Raw genomic sequence first — 22,540 nt, forward strand, 5'->3', positions numbered from 1 at the left:
CTTATCTCCTGTACTATCTGTCTAGCCCCCATAGTATATTTTTCTTCTAAGATTATTTGTAAAAAGTAAACCCAGGAGCCAGAGTGACAGAACAGTGGGTAAGGTACTTGAATGTGGCTGGACTGGGTTCAATCCTTTGATAACCCTATGGTCCCCCGAGACTCACCAGGAATGATCCCTGAGTGCAGAGCCAGAGGTAAGCACTGAGCACCACTGGGTGTTGTCCCCAAACAAAACAACCCCCTCAAAACAAAACAAACAAAAAATTAACCCAGCCCTGATTTTGTGAGCTCATATTAGTGAATATTTAGTGGCAGCCATAGCAGCAACAATAGCTATAACTTTGTTCTTGTCATTTGGTGGGGTCTAAACAATTATATTAAATTACCAGTCAATCTTTTGGGGCTGGAGCGATAGCACAGTGGGTAGGGTGTTTGCCTTGCATGCAGCCGACCCAGGTTCAATTCCCAGCATCCCATATGGTCCCTGAGCACGGCCAGGGGTAATTCCTGAGTGCAGAGCCAGGAATGACCCCTGTGCATCGCCGGGTGTGACCCCAAAAGCAAATAATAATAATCATAATAATAAAAATTTCCAGTCAATCTCTTAAGAAAATTAGAAAAAAATAATCCCTGTTCAAGGATCAGGGATCTGACTCAGTGACTGAGTTCCCACTGTGATCGTGTGGGCTTCTGGGTTTGCTTTCTGGTGATGCTTAACCTCCTCCCATTCCTCCTTTCTTTCTGAAAAATGAATATGAGAAAAAGTAGTTTGCTCAATGTCAAGTGGCTGGTTTTGCCTAAGATTTTAAATTGTATTTTATGTTCGAGGAAACAGTCCCTATACTAAAACAGAAGTTTGTAAATGTAATTGCTTTAAACTGCTGTCTTATTAAACTGACCATTATTTCTCTTGCTCTTTGGTAATAGGCTACTGAATTCAACCAATGGAAGAATATTCTGTTTATCATCCAGTTTCTTCTTTCCTGCTTTTTGGGGTAAGATACCATAAGTATCTTAAGTAGAAAATTTGGTCTATGCTATCTTATGACAAGTCAAATCAAAATTCTTTCTTTTTTAAATTTTTTAAAAAATTTTTATTTTTTCTAAAAATTCTTTTTTTGATCAAAACTCTCTTTGCACTTCAGCTTTCCCCAGGAGTCCATGAGTCAGGTTGCCTGGTAATACAGCTTGAAAGAATATGGGCAGGGACATAACGCTTAGTTTTGAAAGTCATATTCATGTCACATCCAATTTTAAAACAGAATGTTGCATATTGACCCGTGTTCTATTCTTCTGCCCCTCTCGGAGAGCCTGGCAAGCTACCGAGAGTATCGTGCCCTCATGGCAGAGCCTGGCAAGCTATTTGTGGTGTATTTGACATGCCAAAAACAGTAACAGTAAGTCTCACAAAGAGAGACATTACTGGTGCCCAATCGAACAAATCAATGAGCAACGGGACGACAGTGATAGTGACAGTTGCATATTGAGTCCACACTGACTATTTGACCTCAAGTCCAGGACTGTGTGTGATGTCCTGGTCACAATGTTCAAGTTTCCCGCAATCCTCTTTGCATGTAAATAAAAGCCCCTTTCCTTTCTATGACTCTCCAGCAGTGCCCAGACCAGAGGGTTTGGTGCACAGGATCTGCAGTGCTCAGAACCACAAGTCCCCATCTTTGATGTTTTGGGATCGTGCCCTGCTGGGATAAGACTTTCTGGGATAAGACTTCTACATACCTTATTTCACCAAATAATTATTACATCCTATTTTAAGTAATACTGGGACAATTTTAAAAAAGAAAACTTCACATAATGGTTAGATTTCATTTTATTTTTTTTCTGCACACGCACACGTGCGTGTGCACACACACACACACACACACACACACACACACACACACACACACACCCTTGCCATGATTATGCATCTAGTTCATGCACTTTACCCCTTTAAGCTATCTCCTCTGCTCAATAGCAGAGGACCTGGACTTGTGTGGACCTGGACTTTTTATATTCAGGGAAATTTCTTTTGTTTATTTCTCATTTGAAACTATTTAAACCCTGTGATTTACAACGTGGTCCACAAACATTCATTCCAGCTATCAGTATCCCAATCCTACCTCCAGTGTGACTACCCCTCCACCAATGTCCCAAGTTACCCACCCCCACCCCCAGTCTGTCCCCTTAGGCACAAAATAATTTATTTTATATTACTTGTTACGCCGTATATTTCATCATGGTATTACTAAAGTCATTTCCTGAGGATTTACTGAGCTGTTAGGTGTTAGTTGAGTCTTCTGTGCTATTGTTTTTGCTCCTTGAGCTTGGTGGGTTTCCACATAACTTTCTCATCTATTATCTGCGTTCCTCCTGGGCTGCCAGAACTGTGGAGTCCGGAGATGATCCCACAATCTCATCACTAGGATGAGTCAGCAGATGACATCATGGAGCTACCAGGTTTGGAGTGGCTGTGGCTTCTCTCCTCAGGGAGATTTCTGAGGAAAGATTGGCTATTGTATTGTCCAACAAATTGGCTTTTATTCATTATTTTTTTTCTCAACTGGACTTTTCTATTGAGTGGTGCTATTTTTTTCTGTTTATTTATTAATATTTTAAACACTTGAAAATTCATTTACATGGATAGATAACACGCACAATTAGTAAATAATACAGTTGGCACAGGAGAATACAGAGGGAATATGACACAGCCACTTCCTTTTCCCTTCCCTCTACACTGCAGTTCCTTCTCCACTGGCCACTTCCGTGGGGAGTCTGAGTATGGGCTGAGTGGGACTCCCTGTGGATACCAGGGTGTCTCATCTTATATCCCTGATCAAAGGGTCTTTGAACGATTGTCTCAGGGAAGACATTATTCAAAGATTTTTCCTGCAAATAAAGATTAATTATTTTTGCCACAAGTAAAACCATTATCATCATGTGTAAACAACTGTGATCTCTTTGATCAACACTCATCCTTTCTCCAACTTGATTTTAATTGCACTGGTGTAATCAAGACACTGGTATGTCCCTCTTCTACTTCAGTCATTCTCTCTTTAGTAATATCGTATTTAACCTGTTCAACTTCTAGATTATCTTATTTATTTACCTATTGTTTCTAAATATCACTTATTGAATTTAGGATTTGTATCTGTTAGGCTTGTGCTGTATCTCTGAGCCCCATCAGCACTGTTTCTGTGTGTGTGTGTGTGTGTGTGTGTGTGTGTGTGTGTGTGTGTGTGTGTGCCTGGTACCAGGGATCAAACCCAGGGTCTTACACATACAAGGCAAGTGTCCTGCCTCTGAATCACATATCTAGTCCCTGGCTGTGCTTATTTTACAATTCATAATTTATTTGTAAGAGTTCAAGCTCCCAAACTTAATAGCTCATTCTTAACATTCTCTCATTGGTTATTATTGCAGATATTTAAGTATTACATCTGATATCATTTTATGTTTTGTTTTGGAGACACATCTGATAATGCTGAGGGGTTACTCCTAGTTCTGTGCTCAGGAATTATTCTTGGCGGTGCTGGGGTGCCATATGGGATGCTGGGCATCAAACCTGGTTCAGGCACATGCAAGGCAAGCACCCTACCTGCTGTACTATCTCTCCAGCCCCTCACATATAATACTTTCATTTATGTGTTATACACATACTATTCTGTATTCTGAATCTGCTTGTTAACTGTAGTGTTTGAGAATCTGGGTGTGTGGTCTGTCCCTGAGAGTGTAGTTTGTAGCTGTCTGTGGCTTGCTTTCTTGTGGACTTGCTGGCCTGTGTTTGTGAGCATATTGTTTCATCTCAAAACAGTCCTGTTTTGACTGGATTTTGATTGGAGAAACTCTTCTCTGGTGACGTACTGTTTTGCTCCGCTAGTGGCGTGGCATTGTCCTGATCTGGAGTCTTCTAGGCTTTTCTGAGGGGCAGGTTCAAAATGTTGGTGTCTCTCTCCACCAGGCTGTTCCCTTAGTGGTGGTGCTGTTCTGCTGTTTTTAGCCTTTATTCCCCTTCCTCTTCCCACTGTTGTCCTTCTGACTCCAGCCTGGCCATGATTCCTCATTGCACTGTGGCACTGTGTCGGACCCTCGAAGAGGGGGTTTGCAGACACCTGTTGTACTTCTATAAATACCAACAGGCTCTCTAACTGTGGGTCCTTTCCAGACTTTGCTTGTTCTGCAATGGAAGAGCTTATAAGCAATGACCATCAAAAGCACATGTTTAATAAAATATTTATGGTGTTTCTAGTTGAGGGTTAAGAACATTTAATTTTGAAAAAAGAAAGTATAGTGAGTCCAGCTTCCAAGTCATCCTTTGTCAAACCATCTCTTTTTTCCCTCTTATTTAAAAATAAAATTAATCCATATTGATCTTAAATCAGTCTTAGACCCTGGCTTAGCACATCTCTGAACAGCAAAGCAAAGTTAAAGGTTAAAGGGCTGTTGTTTTTGTTCTCTCTCTCTCTCTCTCTCTCTCTCTCTCTCTCTCTCTCTCTCTCTCTCTCTCCCTCTGTATGTGTGTGTGTTTGTGTGTGTGTGCTTGAACATCATCATTTTATTTCTCGTATAAGATATCAAGAAGCAGCCTGACACTGCTGTCTCAGAGAGCCATGCAGGACAATGGACGGCTGATCAGCTGCTGTTCTCTTTTCTCTGGGGCTTGCCTCTTGCCTCTTAGAGCCTTGGCTCCTGCTGCTAACACTGGCCCTATTTACCCCCATTTTGGTGATGTGCAACTCAGAAAAAAGTGCTCTCCTGATATAAAGGTTTCTAGACTTTTACTAGTAGTTAATTTGCAAAGAAAAATTTTATAAAGGCTTAGTAACTATAAATAAATTAAGATTACCCATATTCTGATTTTTGCCTAACTTCTTGGATGAAAACAAGGTAGGTGTGTCCAGTAAGTATTAACTGTTATTATTAATATTTCTTTGCTTTTGTTCTGTTTTGGGGTTACACTGGTGGTGTTTAGGGCTTACTCCTGGCTGTGTGTTCAGTAATCCTTCATAGTAGACTCAGGAGATCATATAGGTTGTTGGGGATTCAACCCAGGTCAGCTGTGTGCAAGGCAAGCACCCTACCCAATGTACTATCAGTCTAGCCCTAATACTCTTTTTTTAAAATAGTGAATCACAGTGAGGTACAGTTACATACTTACAAACTTTCATGTTTGCATTTCAGTCATACAATGACTCCATGTGTCCATTCTCCACCACCAATGATCCCAGTATCCCTCCCCCACAACCCTATCCCCCTCCCCCTCAGCAAGGCATTCTCTTTTGTTCTTTTTCTCCTTTTGGGTGTTGTGTTGCGGTAGATGCATTGAGTGGCCATTGTGTTCGATCTATAGTCTACATTTGGCGTGCATCTCCCAAACTTGAGCAGGTTCTCCAAACACCCTTTACATGGTGTTTCCTTCTCTATCTGAGCTGTCTTTTCCCCTAGCAGATGAGGTTGGCTTCCAAGCCATGGGGCAAACCTCCTGGTTCTTATCTCTACTATTCTTGGGTGTTAGTCTCCTATTCTGTTACTTTATATTCCACAGATGAGTGCAATCTTTCTATGTCTATCCCTTCTTTCTGACTAATTTTACTTAACATACTTTCTATGTTGATCCACTTATATGCAAATTTCACGACTTCATCTTTTCTAACAACTGCATAGTATTCCATTGTATAGATATACCAAAGTTTCTTTAACCAGTCATCTGTTCTTGGGCACTCGGGTTTTTTTCCAGATTCTGGCTATTGTAAACAGTGCTGTGATGAACATACAAGTGCAGATGTCATTTTTGCCTCTCCAGGGTATATTCCCAGAAGTGGTATTACTGGGTCAAATGGGAGCTCAATTTCTAATTTCTTGAGAACCGCCCATACTGTTTTCCAAAAGAAGCCCTAATATTCTTAAGGTCAGCCTATTCACTTTCTCTCTTTCTCTCTCTGCTACTTTATCTCTGTTTCTTTCTCTCCTTCCTTCCTTCCTTCCTTCCTTCCTTCCTTCCTTCCTTCCTTCCTTCCTTCCTTCCTTCCTTCCTTCCTTCCTTCCTTCCTTTACTCCCTCCCTCCTTCCTTCCTTCCTCTTCCTTCTTTCTTTCTTTCTTTCTTTCTTTCTTTCTTTCTTTCTTTCTTTTCTTTCTTTCTTTCTTTCTTTCTTTCTTTCTTTCTTTCTTTCTTTCTTTCCTTCTTTCTTTCTCCCTCCCTCTCTCTCCCTCCCTCCCTCCCTCCCTCCCTCCCTTCCTTCCTTCCTCCCTCCCTCCCTCCCTCCCTCCCTCCCTCCCTCTCTCCCTCCCTCCCTCCCTCCCTCCCTCCCTCCCTCCCTTCCTTCCTTCCTCCCTCCCTCCCTCCCTCCCTCCCTTCCTTCCTTCTTTCCTTCCTTCCTTCCTTCCTTCCTTCCTTCCTTCCTTCCTTCCTTCCTTCCTTCCTTCCTTCCTTCCTCCCTTCCTTCCTCCCTCCCTCCCTCCCCTCCCTCCCTCTTTCTTTCTTTCTTTCTTTCTTTCTTTCTTTCTTTCTTTCTTTCTTTCTTTCTTTCTTTCTTTCTTTCTTTCTTTCTTTCTTTCTTTCTTTCCTTTTCTCTTTCTCTTTTTCTTTCTTCCTTTCTTGATTTGGTTTTAGTTACAGTCCATTGTTTCAACAGTTTTTCTTATATTAGAAATGAATTACCTCCAACAGATTTAATTCTGAAATAGATTGAGCAGAAAGCTTCAGTTTTGGTATGGTGTATTTTTCAAAATCATACCCAATAGTTACACGTTCGAAGAGGCGGTTTGGCTTTTCTACCCAGTAAGAAATGCCGCTGTAAGCATCAGAGGCCAGTGGCACTGGACTCAGCCTGCCCCTCCCTCCCTTCCTTTGACTGCTGCCCCAGGAATGGCCAGTGCTCATGCATCTTCACTTCTTACTGCTTTCAGATTTGCTTTTCAGGTTTGCTTTTTCCAGCCACAGGTCCCAAGATAAAAGCACTACTTAAACGTTAACAAACACCGAGGACCAGAGCCATGGCTCTGTGGTCGAGCCCTTCCCTCCTATATGTGAGGCCCTGGATTTGAGTCTCAACAGCACCCACCAAAGTATATTATGCTAAGAAACCAACAGAATGGTGAAAAGGGCAGACTTTTAATTTAGTTTAATTTTATATAATGGTGAAAATCTTGCTTTGGGGTGTTATGCTATTTGTAACCAGGAATTTGTAAATAAAGCTTATGATGGAGTGAAATTTCATCAGGAAGATAAAATGGATTTGAGGAGCTAAAATAATTTAAAGTAGACAAAAGTAAATGTAGGCTGAACTGTAAGTTAGTGAACCATTTTAAAAAAACTAGCATCACCTATTCTTATTAATCTTGCTGAGAAATGACAGCAGTATCTTCAGACCAACAGTTGGGACTAACATATTTCAGCCCAACAGTGGCTTTTGATCCATTCACCAAAGCAGCAATATATTCTTTGTTTATATTTACGTTAAAATATTTTGGAGGGGGATGGGAGGCCCCATACCTGAAACAGCTCAGGAATTACTCCTGGCTCTGTGCTCCGGGATCACCCCTAGCAGTGCTTGGGAGACCATATGCAGTGCCAGGGTTTGAACCTAGGTCAGCTGTATGCAGGGCAAATGTCTCCCATTCCTGTCCTGTCTCTCTGGCCAGTAATACGTTTTTAATGGAAACATAAAAGTATCAGAATTTCCCTAAGCACAGTAGAGAAAGTTTCTATTGTTGTAGCTTCACTGATATAACCAAGAATTCAAAAGAAAGGATTCTGTGAACTGCCACAAACCCTTTACTAAGCTTAAAGATCCCCATCAATTTTCTACAAAACAAAGATCCTAGTGTACGATTAAATTTTTAGGGAGATGGACCATGTTTATCTCATGGTTTCCAATCCCTGACATATCACTGAGATCTTAAGCACGGCCGATATTGTTAACTGAAATTCTTTGAAATCTAGAATTATAAGAGAATAAATAGTGTGGTTAGTGGAAGGAGGACAAAAGTGGCCTGGTTATGTGATCATTTGTATTTAATTTCTCTATATGCTCATGCAGGCATAGGTCATGGCAGCATGCTGTAAGTGAAGGCATTTCATTGTGTTTGTGACTGCCACTGGCATGTTGCATAAACTTGGGTCAATCAATGATTTTGAGTTTTGTTTCAGAAATGGAAAGGGGTCTCTGAGCAGAGTTATTGTGTAGGAGTTTCCACCTGTGTGTCTCAGTCCCTTGGACCCTGGGGAGCCAAACCATGCAATTGGCATGTTGTCTGAATATTCTTTCAAATATCATTTGATATTCTTTCATATAAATATGACGTTTTCTTAATATTTACAGATTATGTGCAATTAAAAATTAAGAATAAAATCTACTAAAATTCAGAAAATAATTTCCAATATTGTTTGCATTTTATGAATTCACAGATGTTAAAATCAAAATTGTCATGTATAAGTTGACATTTTTTGATGTTAAAAGTGGTGGTTTCTCTTATACTCAGGTTATTTTACTTAATAGTCTTGGTCTTAGTCAAATGTTATTAGTACATATTTAAATAGATATAGAAATAGACTTCATACAAAAATACAGAAATAGATTGAAAGTGTCACGCTACATTGGTCCTTGGAGTTTATATTCACTCTGGTGACATCTAGTGGCTTTGTGAAAAAGTGCAGGGGACCCCTAGTGGTTCTATGAAGAAAGTCAGGGGACACCTAGTGGCTATATGAAGAAATGCAGTCATTGCTCGCAGTTCCCTGGCAGATCCTTGGACCATCCCTGTGTTAGAGAGGGGGACTTCTTTGCTAAGCCAAGTTGATGAGTGAGTGTCCTGCATGACCTCACTAATGATATATGGGTTCTGGGATTACAGATTCAAGATATTTGCCAATTCTTTGGTGTCACTAGAGTTGGTAGGATGAATACAATGCTTCTTGGGGTTGGATTTTTTCTTCACCAGTCAATGATTTATTTTTAAAATTCCCTTCTCCCTTACCCTTCCCTTCATATTTTTGGTTTCTTTTGGTGACAGACCAGGTGGTGTGTAGGACCTACTCCTAACTCTGTGCTCAGGTATAGGGGCAGGGTGTGGGTTGCATGTGGAACCCGGGATGGACCCTGGGTTAGCTGCATGCAAGGCACGTGCCCTGCGCTCTGGCCACTCCTTTGTCGTTGATTTTGTCTCAGCGACAGGGATTGATTGTGGCATCCCCACACTTTGGCTATGGGTGCCCACAGGGCATCACCCATTGGATTACCGTGCTGACCCCTCGGTTTCTTAGCTGTTGTGCCCAATGAAACCTGCAGCCCTTAGTGTGATGCCGCACATTCTCTGCCTATGGCTGACATGCTGAGTGCAGTGCCAACCTTCTGCTGTGATACTTACCCACCATCCTGCAGTGCTCACACACCGGGTGCCCGCAGCCGCATGCCTGGACTTGCCTCTGAATGTCTTTTTAGTCGCAGGGCTCACTGGGCAGTGGCCTTTCGTGGTGCTGGTGAGCACTGAACCAGAGGTCGACGCACCAGGTTGTGGAGAGCAGAGCCGCCAGGATCATGCCAGGCACTTATGACAACATCAGGAATTTGCTCTTGTGACCACCTGACTGTACGCAGGTGGGTAGGCCGCAGCCTTCTTCCTCCGGGCTCTAGGTTAGAAATTCAAACAGATAAAAATAAAAATAGCCCCAATCGTTCCTAGTTGTTTTGGGTTTAAAGTTAGGAAGTTTAGGGAGGATCCTAAAGTTCTGTTTAGGAAATGTTCAGGAAGCTTTCCTGTGGAATTTGGTCCAGTCCTGCTCTAATGTGTGATCTTTTCATTTGATTGGACTCTGAGATTCTCCAGGACACTGTGAAGAGAGAGGTGTACTTTTTTTAAATTAAAAAAATTATAATTTAGGTAACCCAGTCACAACAATGTTAAGATTATGGTATTGATGTAGTTATCGCACCCACCTGGTGTGCCCGATAGACATCCCTGCCCTGTTGTCCCTATGTCTCATTTTCATCTCCCTCTCCTTATTTGTCCCCCACTGCTTAGTAATCAGGATTTGATTGTCATCATTATTATTGCTATTACTGTGCCCTCATCCAGTGATGCTCGGGGGCCATTCCTGGTTCTGTGTTCAGGGGAACCATGTGCAGTGGGAGAGGCTGACCCTTAAGAATCAGGCGGGGGACTGGAGCAGTAGCACAGCGGGTAGGGTATTTGCCTTGCTCGTGGTTGACCCGGGTTTGATTCCCAGCATCCCATATGGTCCCCTGAGCACCACTAGGAGTAATTCCTGAGTACAGAGCCAGGAGTAACCCCTGTGCATCACTGGGTGTGACCCCCCCCCCAAAAAAGAAGAATCAGGAGGGGTGGGGGAGTTGGGGGCATGTTACAGGAAACCCAGTTCTGTCTTTGCACCACATGACTCCGCCGCTGGGGGACGCTGGTGGTCCCCAGCATCCCATACAGTACCCTCACACCTGGCTGGCTGAGAATCACCAGGAGTCCCCTGTCTCTGAGAACGAGCCTCCCACCCCCTCCAGTAGAACCAGGCACAGTGGAATAACCATTCAATCCCATACTTTTAAAAATGGTTTGCTTTACGCATGAATAGAATCACAGTTTCCCAATTTTTAAAATTAATATTAAATTTATTAAAATTGTGAAGATTTTTAATTTTTTAAAAAAATTTTATTGAACCACCATGAGATAGTTACAAGCTTTCATGTTTGGGTTACAATCTCACAATGATCAAACACCCATCCCTCCACCAGTGAGCATTCCCCACCACCAATATCCCGGGTATACACCCCCTTTCCCACCCTCCCCCTGCTTCTATGGCAGACAGTATTCCCCATACTCTCTCTCTACTTTTGGGCATTATGGCTTGCAACACAGACACTGAGAGGTCATCATGTTTGGTCCATTATCTGCTTTCAGCATGCATCTCCCAACTGATTTCTCCAGCCATCATTTTCTTAGTGATCCCTTCTCTATTCCATCTGCCTTCTCCCCTCCGTTCATGAAGCAGTCTTCCAGCTATGGGGCAATCTCCCTGGCCCTTGTATCTACTGTCCTTGGGTATTAGCCTCCTGTGATGTTATTTTATACTCCACAAATGAGTGCAGTCCCTCTATGTCTGTCCCTCTCTTTCTGACTCATTTCACTTAGCATGATACTCTCCATGTCTATCCATTTATAAGCAAATTTCATGACTTCATCTCTCCTAACAGCTGCATAGTATTCCATTGTATAGATGTACCAAAGTTTCTTTAATCAGTCATCTATCTTAGGGCACTCGGTTGTTTCCATATTTTGGCTATTTTAAACAGTGCTGCAATGAATATATAGATACAGATGTAATTTCTACTGTGCTTTTTTGCATCCTCGGGATATATTTCCAGAAGTGGTATTGCGGGGTCATAGAAAAGTGTGAAGATTTAAAGACATATTTTTCAGCCTTTAAATTCAGTCTGTCAATACTATTCATGTTTTTCTTGTAAAGCTAGTGAATTTAAAAAAAAAAAAAAACAAAAAACAAAGAGACACCTTACCTGATTTGTTAAAAAGTGACTAACTTTCCTGTGTTTAGAATAATTTTTTTTCAATATTTTTTTTCTTTTTTCTTTTTTTTTAACTTTTTATTAAATCACCATGTGGAAAGTTACAAAGTTCTCAGGTTTATGTCTCAGTTATACAATATTCAAACACCCATCCCTTCACCAGTGCCCATATTCCACCACCAAAAACCCCAGTATACCCCTGCCCCCACCCTCGACCCCCTACTGTATAACTAATGAATTTCACTTCATTTTCTCTTTACCTTGATTAAGTTCTATATTTCAACACAAAACTCATTATAGTTGTTGGAGTTTCCACCCAAGAGAGACAGACCTACTACCAAGGAAGCATTTGATAATTAGTTTTCCATTGCTGGGAATAAAGAGATATGTAGCCCCACTGCTCCAAGTACATAACTCTTTTTTTTCCTTTTTCCTTTCCCCCCCTTTTTTCCCCCCTCATCCCCCTTCCCGTGCCTCATAGTATGGTGTACACCACGCCGTGTTTCTCCCTAGGCTAGTGAATTTTTAAGTGTAAGACTCATTATTTGATAAATGGTTTATTCATTTTATTTTAACTCATTAAAATATCCAAACAATTCACTGTAAATTAGTCCCATTCACAACTGAGTGAATTAAAAACTTTACATTATGTATAAATTTTATTGATAAATGTTATATATCTATGTTTTTCTATAGCACTTCGAAACCCAACAAGGCCCAAGCAAAGCTAATGAAACAGATTGCTCTACATGCTTAAGCAACATTTTGAAATCTAATAATCACAAGTCACGAGTCACGAAATCCTTGTTAATCGTTGATTTCTCGAGCTGGCTCAGTAACCTCTTGATTCGTCCTTTCCCTGAGATCTTAGAGTCTCTCTCGACTTGGCCCTCCCAATGATGTTGCACTGGAGGCTCTTTCAGGGTCAGGGGAATGGGATCCAGCTTGTTACTGGATTTAGCATATGAATACACCATGGGAAGCTTGCAAGGCTGTCCCATGTGGGCAGGAAACTCTCAGAAGCTTGCCAGTTTCTCCCAGGGGGAGAAGTAGGCTAAAGATATTGCGAGGCCGCACACTTCTGGAGCTTACCTTTAAGTCTCTGGATGTTGGCTGTTGATGGGATCACACACACCTGGGTTCCTCTGCCAGTACCTTCATGCGTGAGGCCTGTCCGAACATGTGGAGAGGGGACTCCAGCATGGCTGTAGCTAGGTTCCGGTGGTCTTCGGCTGCTGGGAGCTCTGCTCTGGGTGGGGAGGGAAGCTGGAGCCCATCCCCTCCCAGGGGCCCCGGGGAAGACAGCCAGGTGTGCAGGCAAGAGACTCTGCACACTAAATCTAATAAACCAATCTGGAAACAGAGTAAATTATTCTTTCAAACATTTAAAATACTGTAACAGTCTTACTCAAGTTCTTTTATTGTTTCAAATGAAAATTACAAATCTAATATAAATTGATCGTTTTCAGTTAAACAAGCAAAAAGGTGTTGAGTTCTTTCATGTGTCTGATGTAATCATCTTAATAATAAAGTCACATTTTGCTGAGTATTACCTAATTTAATTTTGTAACTGGGTTTGTGTTTAAGTTAATGTAAAAGCTGATGAACTTTATCTCTAGTATTTTCCCTCTAGGGCAATAATATACACACTCAAGCCAAAGCAGATGCTATATTGAAGGTTTTGTGATCTTGTTTCTGTTCTGAACCAAGAGGCTTGGATCTGAGGGATGAGTGGACTGAGGCCCCACTCAGGGGTGGCAGACTCAAGCGTGTGAATTTAAATTGAGTTTCAGCTTTAAAATCTTATATCTTTTGCTCTTTCTGCATCTTTCTACTTTTATTCTCAAGCATTTTTTTCTGCTACACCCAGCAGTGGTCAGGGCTTACTTCTGGTTCTCTGTTCAGGGATCACTCCTGGTAGTTTTCAGGGGACTATATGGGGTGCAAGGGATGGAACTTGGGTTGGCCACTTGCAAGGCAAGCCCCCTATTTGCTCCAGCACTTCGTGTAGTTTTGATTATAATCTCTTTTAACTTTTGTGGCTATTTACCACAATAAAGTCAATGGAATTGGCTCTTTCTATCTCTTTCCAGCAGGGTTTTCTGTTGCAAAGAATGAAACAGTGGGATGCTGTGGCTTGTCCAACTTATAATGTAACCTTGACAGGCCCAAAAAAAATAAATGGACTGGCCATTTATTGAACACAAATTATGCTCAAGGACCCTGACTTCTGGGCTTTCTGTTAAGAGGTCTATTAAGGACAATTAATGGGTACAGTAAGAGCAAAGGCTGTGATATTTACATAGCTATGGACATATGATGATACACAGTCAACAACCAACTTTATTGTTAAAAAAACTTTTTTGGCATTTTTTCCTTTCAGCAAGCAACTTTGTAGCATTTAAAGTTATGATAATTTTTAATTCTGTTCTTGCCTGGCTCATAGTTGCTGCTGTTGTAGCTAAATTAAAATAAATATCCAGGGGACTATCCTGACCTTGGAGTTTTTGTTAGAGAGACAATTTCCCACAAACATTTACTTATCAGATTAGGGTGGATAGAATTTTCTCCATCAGCTAATATTTCTCACTTCATGATTGAAATTAATGAATTTCTTTACTGTTGATTGAAATCCACATTTGTGTGTGGGCACATGTGCATGCATCCACACGTGTGCATGCACGTGCACTTATGTGTGTCCCTTATGTGGTACTTGGTCACAATTCTCTTGTCATTAATGACAGTTAAACAGTAGTGACTGGCGGCATGCCTGCTGTATGTCTGAACTCACTTTGGTTCCAGGGGATGGGAGTACTAGTGACAGGTGGCACCCTGACTGTTGGGTCTCCTCGTCCAGGTCCTCAGTCACAGCAGTAGCCAGTTGACTCTCCCTGTGGACAACAGTGGCACTGTGAACCAGGGGTGGGGTGCTGTCAGACACAGGGCTGGGGCTCATCTCAAACTAAAGGCCAGGCAACGGTTTTTTTAAATTGAAATAATATCTATTTTATTTTATTTTGGTTTTGTTTTTGGGCTACACCGTGTAGTACTCAGGGGTCTTTTGGGGATGGCAAGGGATCATAGAGGAGGCTGTGCATGAAACCCTGATTGGTCAATTTTTAAATTATAATTTTAATAAATTAGTTCACAATATCTGATTACATTTAATATTTGAACACCAGTCCCACCACCATTACACCTTCTCACAACCATATTTAAAAAAAATTTTTTTTATTTTTAAGAATTTTATTTTATTGAATCACCATGTGGAAATTACAATGCTTTCAGGCTTAAGTCTCAGTTACACAATGCTGAAACAACCATCCCTTCACCAGTGCCCATATGCCACCACCAAAAAACAAACAAAAAAACAGTACAACTCCCCCCCTGCACGCCTGCACCCCCCCGCCATGTAACTGATAACTTTCACTTTACTTTCTTTCTTTTTTTTTTTTTTTTTGCTTTTTGGGTCACACCCAGCGATGCTCAGGGGTTACTCCTGGCTTTGCACTCAGGAATTACTCCTGGCAGTGCTTGGGGGGCCATATGGGATGCTGGGGATCGAACCCGGGTCGGCCGTGTGCAAGGCAAACACCCTACCCGCTGTGCTATCGCTCCGGCTCCTTCACTTTACTTTCTATTTACTTTGGTTACATTCAATATTTCAACACAAACCTCACTATTATTGTTAGGAGTACCCCACTAGTCAGACCTATTGTGAAGAGGTATGAGGTCGCGTGGCCGCGCGGTTTTGGATTTCTGTACTTTAGCAACTAAGTCCAGGGAGATTTCTTCCAGATATTGGATCATTGCAAGCTTTTAAACCCCATCTGTGGTCGTCATAATATGGCGGTCACCACGCCCTTCACCCCCAGCAAGGAAGAGGCTAGAGAGAGAAACACCTTTCCCCTCCTGGGCAGGCATGGGGCCGCAGCTTAGTTCTCAGTCTGGAGATATTCTGTGAGGAGCTGCCCATGCCGAAAAATTTAGCTGGTGTCTGGAGTCAGGTTCGTGCAGCTGTGGAGAGGCCGCACACATGTGCGGCCCCCGGGATCACATCTTGGCAGCCTCACCACCATATTTTGCATGTTTCCTTCCTGAACTCCAACCCCTTCCCCCAAAGCAGAACCAAAACAATTTGATTTGTATTATTTGTTATGAATAATCCACTAAAATGATTTTTAAAAGGTCTCTTATAGGAAAATATGTGAAGATTGTTGTATTTATAAAAAATTACTAACATGTTGGTAAGAGTTAAGCCTTGTGTGCTTATATATATGTATATATATGTATATCTGTATATACATATGTATATATCATATATATATCTGTAAAAATATATTTTCCCTTAAGATTGATTGCCTTCTACTTTAAACTCCATCAAATGTGTTGTGCTACTCTTGGAATATTAGTGCTGTAAAGTATGAAATGTCTAGTAATAGATTCATTCATGGGTGAAGCTCCAAGCATGTGGAGGGTGGCCAAGAGCATGGCAGCTGTTGAGTTCTGGAGGTTTTCAGCTGCCGGGCTGGCTTCATTGGGGTGGGGAGGAGCCTCATCCATCCCCCTCCAGGTTTTCCCAAATTAAAAAGCCTGTTGTGGGGTCTGGAGACATGGCTAGGTCGGCAACATTGTGTTGAATATACATCAGGTGATTCTGACACACAGAGATTGAACCTGCCATCTTTACAAGAGATGTTCAATGGGAGATTCCAAGTAATTAAAGGAGTCTCATTGTCTTTACTCTTATTGGTGGAAATGCATAGACAAAGTGAAATAAATTTGACTAATGTATGATTGATTGGGTAGAAAGTTTGACTGATGTATGATTGGGACTATTTTCCTATAATCACATGAGATTTATCACATGCTTTCTTTATAAAATGCCTTTTGAGGGTTGTGGAGGTCTATCTATGACTTTCCACCCACCCTCCCCCAGAGCAGTGAGACCATTTACTTCCTTGCCACAGGTTCCTACTGATGTACTCGACTGCCTTGTGCAGCTACTATAATTCAGCCCTGACAACAGCGGTGATTGGGGCCATCAAGGTAAGTGAAGCAAGTCTAAGCATGAGCCACTTAACTGTGTGAATATTTTCTGTGTAATAGGATTTTTATTTGACTTTATTGTCATGATAGCTCACAAAGTAAGAATCAATAGCATGATTCTTATTACTTTTTACAATTTTCTAATTCTTCAAACAGGAAGACTTGCTGATTTAAAAAGAGAGACAAATTTTATGACCTTTAAATTAAAAGTGATGATCAGGGAAATAATGTAAAAAGGCTGAAAAACATCAAATTTATGTGCTAAAGAAGAGATCTTGTTGTCTACAATTCAGTTTCTTGCTTCACTATGCAAGGGAATCCTTGAAAACTGTTTTGGTCTAGGTATGTGTTAAACCTTTCAACCCTTGAAAGGTTTAGGGGCTAGGGGTCAGGAATGCCCTTGTGACAAGAAGTCTAAGCATAACTTTAGTCACACTTCCATTATTTGTGAACTCAGCCAGCCGACATCTGCTGGTTGATTGAATCCTGAAAGCAAAGGTTACAGAACAACGTGTGAAGGCAGCTCCACATTATTCACTAGGCAAAGTGGGTGCTCATTATTAGATGCTGACTACCTGAACTAGTGTGTGTTTTTTGTAGGTCTATATTCACTGGAAAACATACACATAAATAGCATGGTGAAATGTTCTGGATTCCGTCCTACAGTTCCTCTAGTTTTTGATTTTGGACTCCTTATAGGAGAGACAACCTCTTTCTTCAAGAGTAGACTTATCTGTTGACTACTTGGCAGTCTTCTAGAACACTGGAGAGAGAACTACCTGGAATTTATTGCATATCTCTAATTGGTTTGAGTTCAAGATCAATGTGTTGAAAATTTACTTCCCAAAGATGGTAAAAATATGGAATATGGCAAATTTGGTTGCAGCCAATTCTTACATCTCTGTCCTGAGTGTCATCTAGAAGCGGAGCTTGAATAATGAAGAGTAGTTTTTTCTTTGGAGCAATAGCACAGCGGGTAGGGTGTTTGCCTTGCATGCAGGTCGACCCGGGTTCGACTCTTTCATCCCTTTCGGAGAGCCCGGCAAGATACCTAGAGTATCCCACCCGCACGGCACACCATGGCAAGCTCCCCGTGGCATATTCAATATGTCAAAAACAGTAACAACAAGTCTCACAATGGAGACATTACTGGCACTCGCTTGAGCAAATCAATGAACAACAGGATGACAGTGCTACAGTGCTACTTTTTTTAAGGGTCCTATCCATAAGTTTACTTCATCTTTTTATAAAGTCATGGTTTTTATTCTATTACTCAACATTTTGAAATTCCTTATATTTAAGTCCCTTTGAAAGTTGACAGTTATGTTTAATTTCAGTTTTTATGGTGTTTTAATTTCCTATTTCCATATATTTATCTCTTTAATCCTTTGTATTTAAAAATGATTAATTATCTCTCTCTTTTTTTTCCTGCAGAATGTATCCATTGCTTATATTGGGATGTTAGTTGGTGGAGACTATGTTTTCTCGGTGTTAAACTTTGTAGGGTTAAATATTTGGTAAGTGGGATTTTTAAAATAAGCTCATTTTAGTAAGATAATAATTTTTTAACTTTTTAACTGAATCTGTGAGATAGACCCTTACAAAGTTGTTCGTGATTGGATTTCAGTCATATAGCATTCCAACATCCATCCCTTCATCCGGGTACATTTTCCAGTACCAGTGTCCCCAGGTTCCCTCCATTCACTCCCCACCCCCTGCCTGCCTCTATCCCATGTGCTTCTCTCTCTCTCTCTCTCTCTCTCTCTCTCTCTCTCTCTCTCTCTCCTCTTTTGGGCATTGTGGTTTGCAAGATTGATACTCAAAGGTTATAAATAATTTCCCTTTACCTACTTTTAACCCTCGGATCTTGTCCAGCGTGTTAATTCCCAGATATTATTGTCATACTGGTCTCTTCTCTATCTTACCTCCCTCAGCCCCACACACATGTATGGTTAGATCCACTTGACCAGTTTTCCTAACCCCTGTTTTCCATGGCCATGGATATTAGTTTTTAATTAGTATATTAGTATATTTTAGTATGTATTAGTATATTTTTGTATACCACTAATGAATGCAGTTATTCTATACCTGTCCCTCTCCTTCTGACTCATTTCACTCAGCATGATACTCTCCACATCCATCCATTTATAGGCAAATTTCATGACTTCATTTTTCCTGACAGCTGCATAATATACCATAGTTTTTCTGTCCATTCATCTGTTCTTGGGCACTCAGGTTGTTTTAGGTGAATAGTGCTTCAACAAACATAGGAGTGCAGATGTTGTTTCTGCTCTGTGTTTTTGGGGCCCCAGGGTATATTCCCAGAAGCAGTATTGCTGGGTCAAATGGGAGCTCAATTTCTAGTTTGTTGTTTTTTTTTTCTTTTTGGGTCACACTTGGCAATGAACAGGAATTAGCCCTGGCTCTGCACTCAGGAATTACCCCTGGTGGTGCTCAGGGGACTATATGTGGATGCTGGGAATTGAACCCGGGTCGGCCGCATGCAACGCAAACTCCCTACCCACTGTGCTATTGCTCCAGCTCCTCAATTTCTAGTTTTTTGAGAAACGTCCATATTGTTTTCCAAAAGGGCTGGACCAGTTGGCATTTCTACCAACAATGAAGGAAAGTCCCTTTCTCTTCACATCCAAGCCAACACCAGTTGCTTTTGTTTTTTTGGATTTGGACCAGTCTTTGTGGTGTGAGATGATATCTCATTGTTGTTTTGATCTGCATCTCCTGATGATTAGGGATGAAGAACATTTTTTTCTGTGTTTTCTGGCCACTTGAATTTATTCTTTGAGAAAATTTCTGTTCATTTCATTGCTCCATTTTCTTATGGGATTGGATGTGTTTTCCTTGTAGAGTTCAACCAGTGCCTGTATATCTTTGATATTTACTCCTTATTAGAAGATTATTGGGTGAATATCCTTCCTAATCCCATTGACTTTCTTTGTATCCTGGTCACTGTTTCTTTTGAAGTACAGAAGCTTCTTACTTTAAGATAGTCCTATTTGTTTATCTTTACTTCCACTTGCTTGGTCAGTGGTGTTTCATCTTTGAAGATACCTTTAGCTTCAACATCATGGAGGGTTTTGCCAATCTTTTCTTCAATGTGTCTTATCGTTTCTGGTCTGATATTTAGGCCTTTAATCCTTTTTGATCTGACTTTTGTGCAAGGTAGAGGTCTCAGCCTGTTGGTTTTTTTTTTGGATGTAGCTGTCCAGTTTTGCCAGCACCACATGTTAAAGAGATTTTTTTCTTGCTTCACTTCATATTTCTTGCTTTCTTATCAAAGATGAAATTATTATGTATTTGAAGGTGTGTGTAGGGATATTCAACCCTATTCCATTGGCCCAGAGATCTGTCCTTATTCCAATACCATGCAGTTTTAATTATTATTGCTTATTACAGTTTGAGTTTGGGGAAGCTGATGCCTCCCATATCTTTTCCCCCAAGAATTGCTTAGGTATTTGTGGGGCTTATTTTTCCATATGAATTTCAGGAGTGTTTAATCAATTTATTTGAAAAGTGTCATGGGTATCCTTATAGGGATTCACATTGAATCTGTATAATGCTTTGGTCAGTATTACCATTTTGACAAAGTTAATTCTCCTAATCCTTGAGCAGGGGATATGTTTCCATTTCCTTGTGTCCTCTTTTATTTCTTAAGGTAATATTTTGTAGTTTTCTCTGTATAGGTCCTTTGCCTCCTAGTTTAATCTGATTCCAAGGTACTTGATTTTCTGAGGCATGATTGTGAATGAGATTGCTTTTTTCATGTCATCTTTTCTCTCATTATTTGTGTATAGGAAAGCCATAGACTTTTGAATGTTGATTTTAATGTCTGTGACTTTTCTATACAGGTCTATTCTTAGAAACTTCTTGGTAGAGGCTTTTATGAAAGCATTTTGGGGTTGTAGTTGTGGGATGTTATTTTAACTAGTGGCATACAGTATGTTAATAACCAAGTACTTGTTTTCTGGACTACGTTCTATTTTAGATCTGATGTCTCTTGGGGATGCCTTCCCATGGTGCTTGGGGATCTGAGGCTGGTGCTGTGGGTGACAATACTGTACTGTGGGACTCTGGTGTCAGGGACCTGGGGGCACAGCTGGTGGTACTGGGGAGCATGTTTTGTGGTACTAGGGTTCGAAATCACACCCTTATACATGCTAGGCATGTATTCTCACCCTAGGAACTATCTCTCCAACCTTGAATTGATTTTTTTCTACCTAATATTGTAAATAAGACACAGTTCTTATCAGGTAGTGCCTAAACATGAGAAAGACTGGGGACACAAAAACTCCCTTCAAACTGACCTGATACTGTTTAGAATGTGGCAAATCTGTCAGTGGTATAGCTATGAATGTAGTTATAGTTTTCTAAATTCAAATAATACTTACAACAGTGTGTGTAACATTCATATTATAACAGTTTGTGAAGCTCAGATATGGATCACCGCAAATCAATGTGTAGAATATACTACTTTAGTTTACCACTTAGAGTCCAACTCTTTCAACCAAACATTTACTTCCTTTCACTTGATGTTCCCGTACACCTTCCCACTTCCCTTCTACAATCACTAATTTGGTCTCACAATGTCCTCTGATTTATTAACTTCCCACATATGATCAAACACAAATGGTATTTGCCTGACTTATGTCTAATATCCTCAAGGATCATCCATGTTACTGCAAATAGCAGTATTTTACCTTTTTATTAAAAAATAACCAAACAGGACCAAAGAGTACAGTATTGCAGTGGGTGGTTGACTGAGGTTTGATCATGGCACCCCATATGGTCTCCTGATCACTGCCGGGAGTGATCCCTGAGCTCAGAACCAAGAGCAAGTCCTGAGCACCACTGGCTGTGGTGCCCCCACTAAAAATAGCTGGAATATTTTGTTGTGTACAGATGTGACCTATTTTCATTTTCTTTCCCATGCAGCATGGCTGGAGGCTTGAGGTATTCTTATTTGACTCTAAGCAGTCAGTCAAAGCCAAAACAATCTGTGGATGTAGAAAACATCCCCCTGAATATAAAGAGCTAGAATACTGGACCAATGTGTGGATTGATGGACACCTGGATGCCTGGGTGGAGATATCCCCAAACTCAAAACATGAAGCCAGAATTGGGATGTGGGACACTCACCCCTCTGGTTAGAGAACAGAAAGGAATGCCTGCAAAATGTAAAGAGAATCTACCTCATGAGCCATGAGAAATATGTCCAGGCACAGCCATTCCAGTTAAAAGTGAAACTTTTCAAATCAAGCCTTTGGTTAAAGGGATTATTCCCAAGGGAGAAGTGGGCCTGCCTTTACCCGAACAGTTGATTCCATGCTCACGTGTCACTGTTGTTTGCTGGTATTGTGTGCACTTCAGAGGAGAGGCTGATACTGGAATGCTGCTCAATTGAATCTTGACCTTAATTTCAAAGGTTCCCATCAAAGCACAGTGCCAGTGAAAACCTTTTTTTCCAGTTTAAACAAATGTGCCTTTATGTTCATGGTATGGGTCACTCACTTGTCAGTAATGATCCATGGTGACTGTTAGCTTTCACTTTTCCATACACATGGCATCTTTCCCCAATCATCAAAAATAAAAGATCTTTACAATCATGGTTTGTGCTGTGATGTTATTGTTGTAGGACAGAAAGCCAGCAAGTCTGTTACTCTTTCTGATATCTGGAGTGATACTCCTTGAATACTTGGTGTTGGGTAACTCAGTGGGGAGCACTGTACCCACGCTGTCATCCTGGAAGTGCTCTCAGGGCACTTCTCTCTCCGGGTATGTGCAGGGGCTGCTGTGACCTCGGATAATGTGGTCTCAGCTACTGGGAGGTCCTTTGTTTTCAGGCTTCATAGGTGCAGTGGTGCTTGCCAGGCGCCCAGGGCCAAGTAAGACCTGGCTGGTGCTGTGTTTCATGAGTGCAGAGCCCAGCTGGGAGCAGGATT

At 41.1% G+C, this 22,540-nt stretch overlaps 1 protein-coding gene across 1 annotated transcript in view; it reads left to right on the forward strand.

Moving 5' to 3' along the window:
- The window catches only part of SLC35D2 (solute carrier family 35 member D2), a 65,494-nt gene extending 43,503 nt beyond the window's left edge, over positions 1–21,991 (forward strand). Inside the window, exons 9-12 of the mRNA XM_004601802.2 lie at positions 930–997; positions 16,505–16,583; positions 18,018–18,100; positions 21,534–21,991. Coding sequence (XP_004601859.1) covers positions 930–997; positions 16,505–16,583; positions 18,018–18,100; positions 21,534–21,636 — 333 coding nt within the window. The 3' untranslated portion in view covers positions 21,637–21,991. The remainder of the gene's footprint in view (positions 1–929; positions 998–16,504; positions 16,584–18,017; positions 18,101–21,533) is intronic.
- The last annotated feature ends 549 nt before the right edge of the window (positions 21,992–22,540 follow it).

The sequence above is a fragment of the Sorex araneus genome, chromosome 3 (assembly GCF_027595985.1).
Source record: "Sorex araneus isolate mSorAra2 chromosome 3, mSorAra2.pri, whole genome shotgun sequence".
Taxonomy (NCBI): Eukaryota; Metazoa; Chordata; class Mammalia; order Eulipotyphla; family Soricidae; genus Sorex; species Sorex araneus.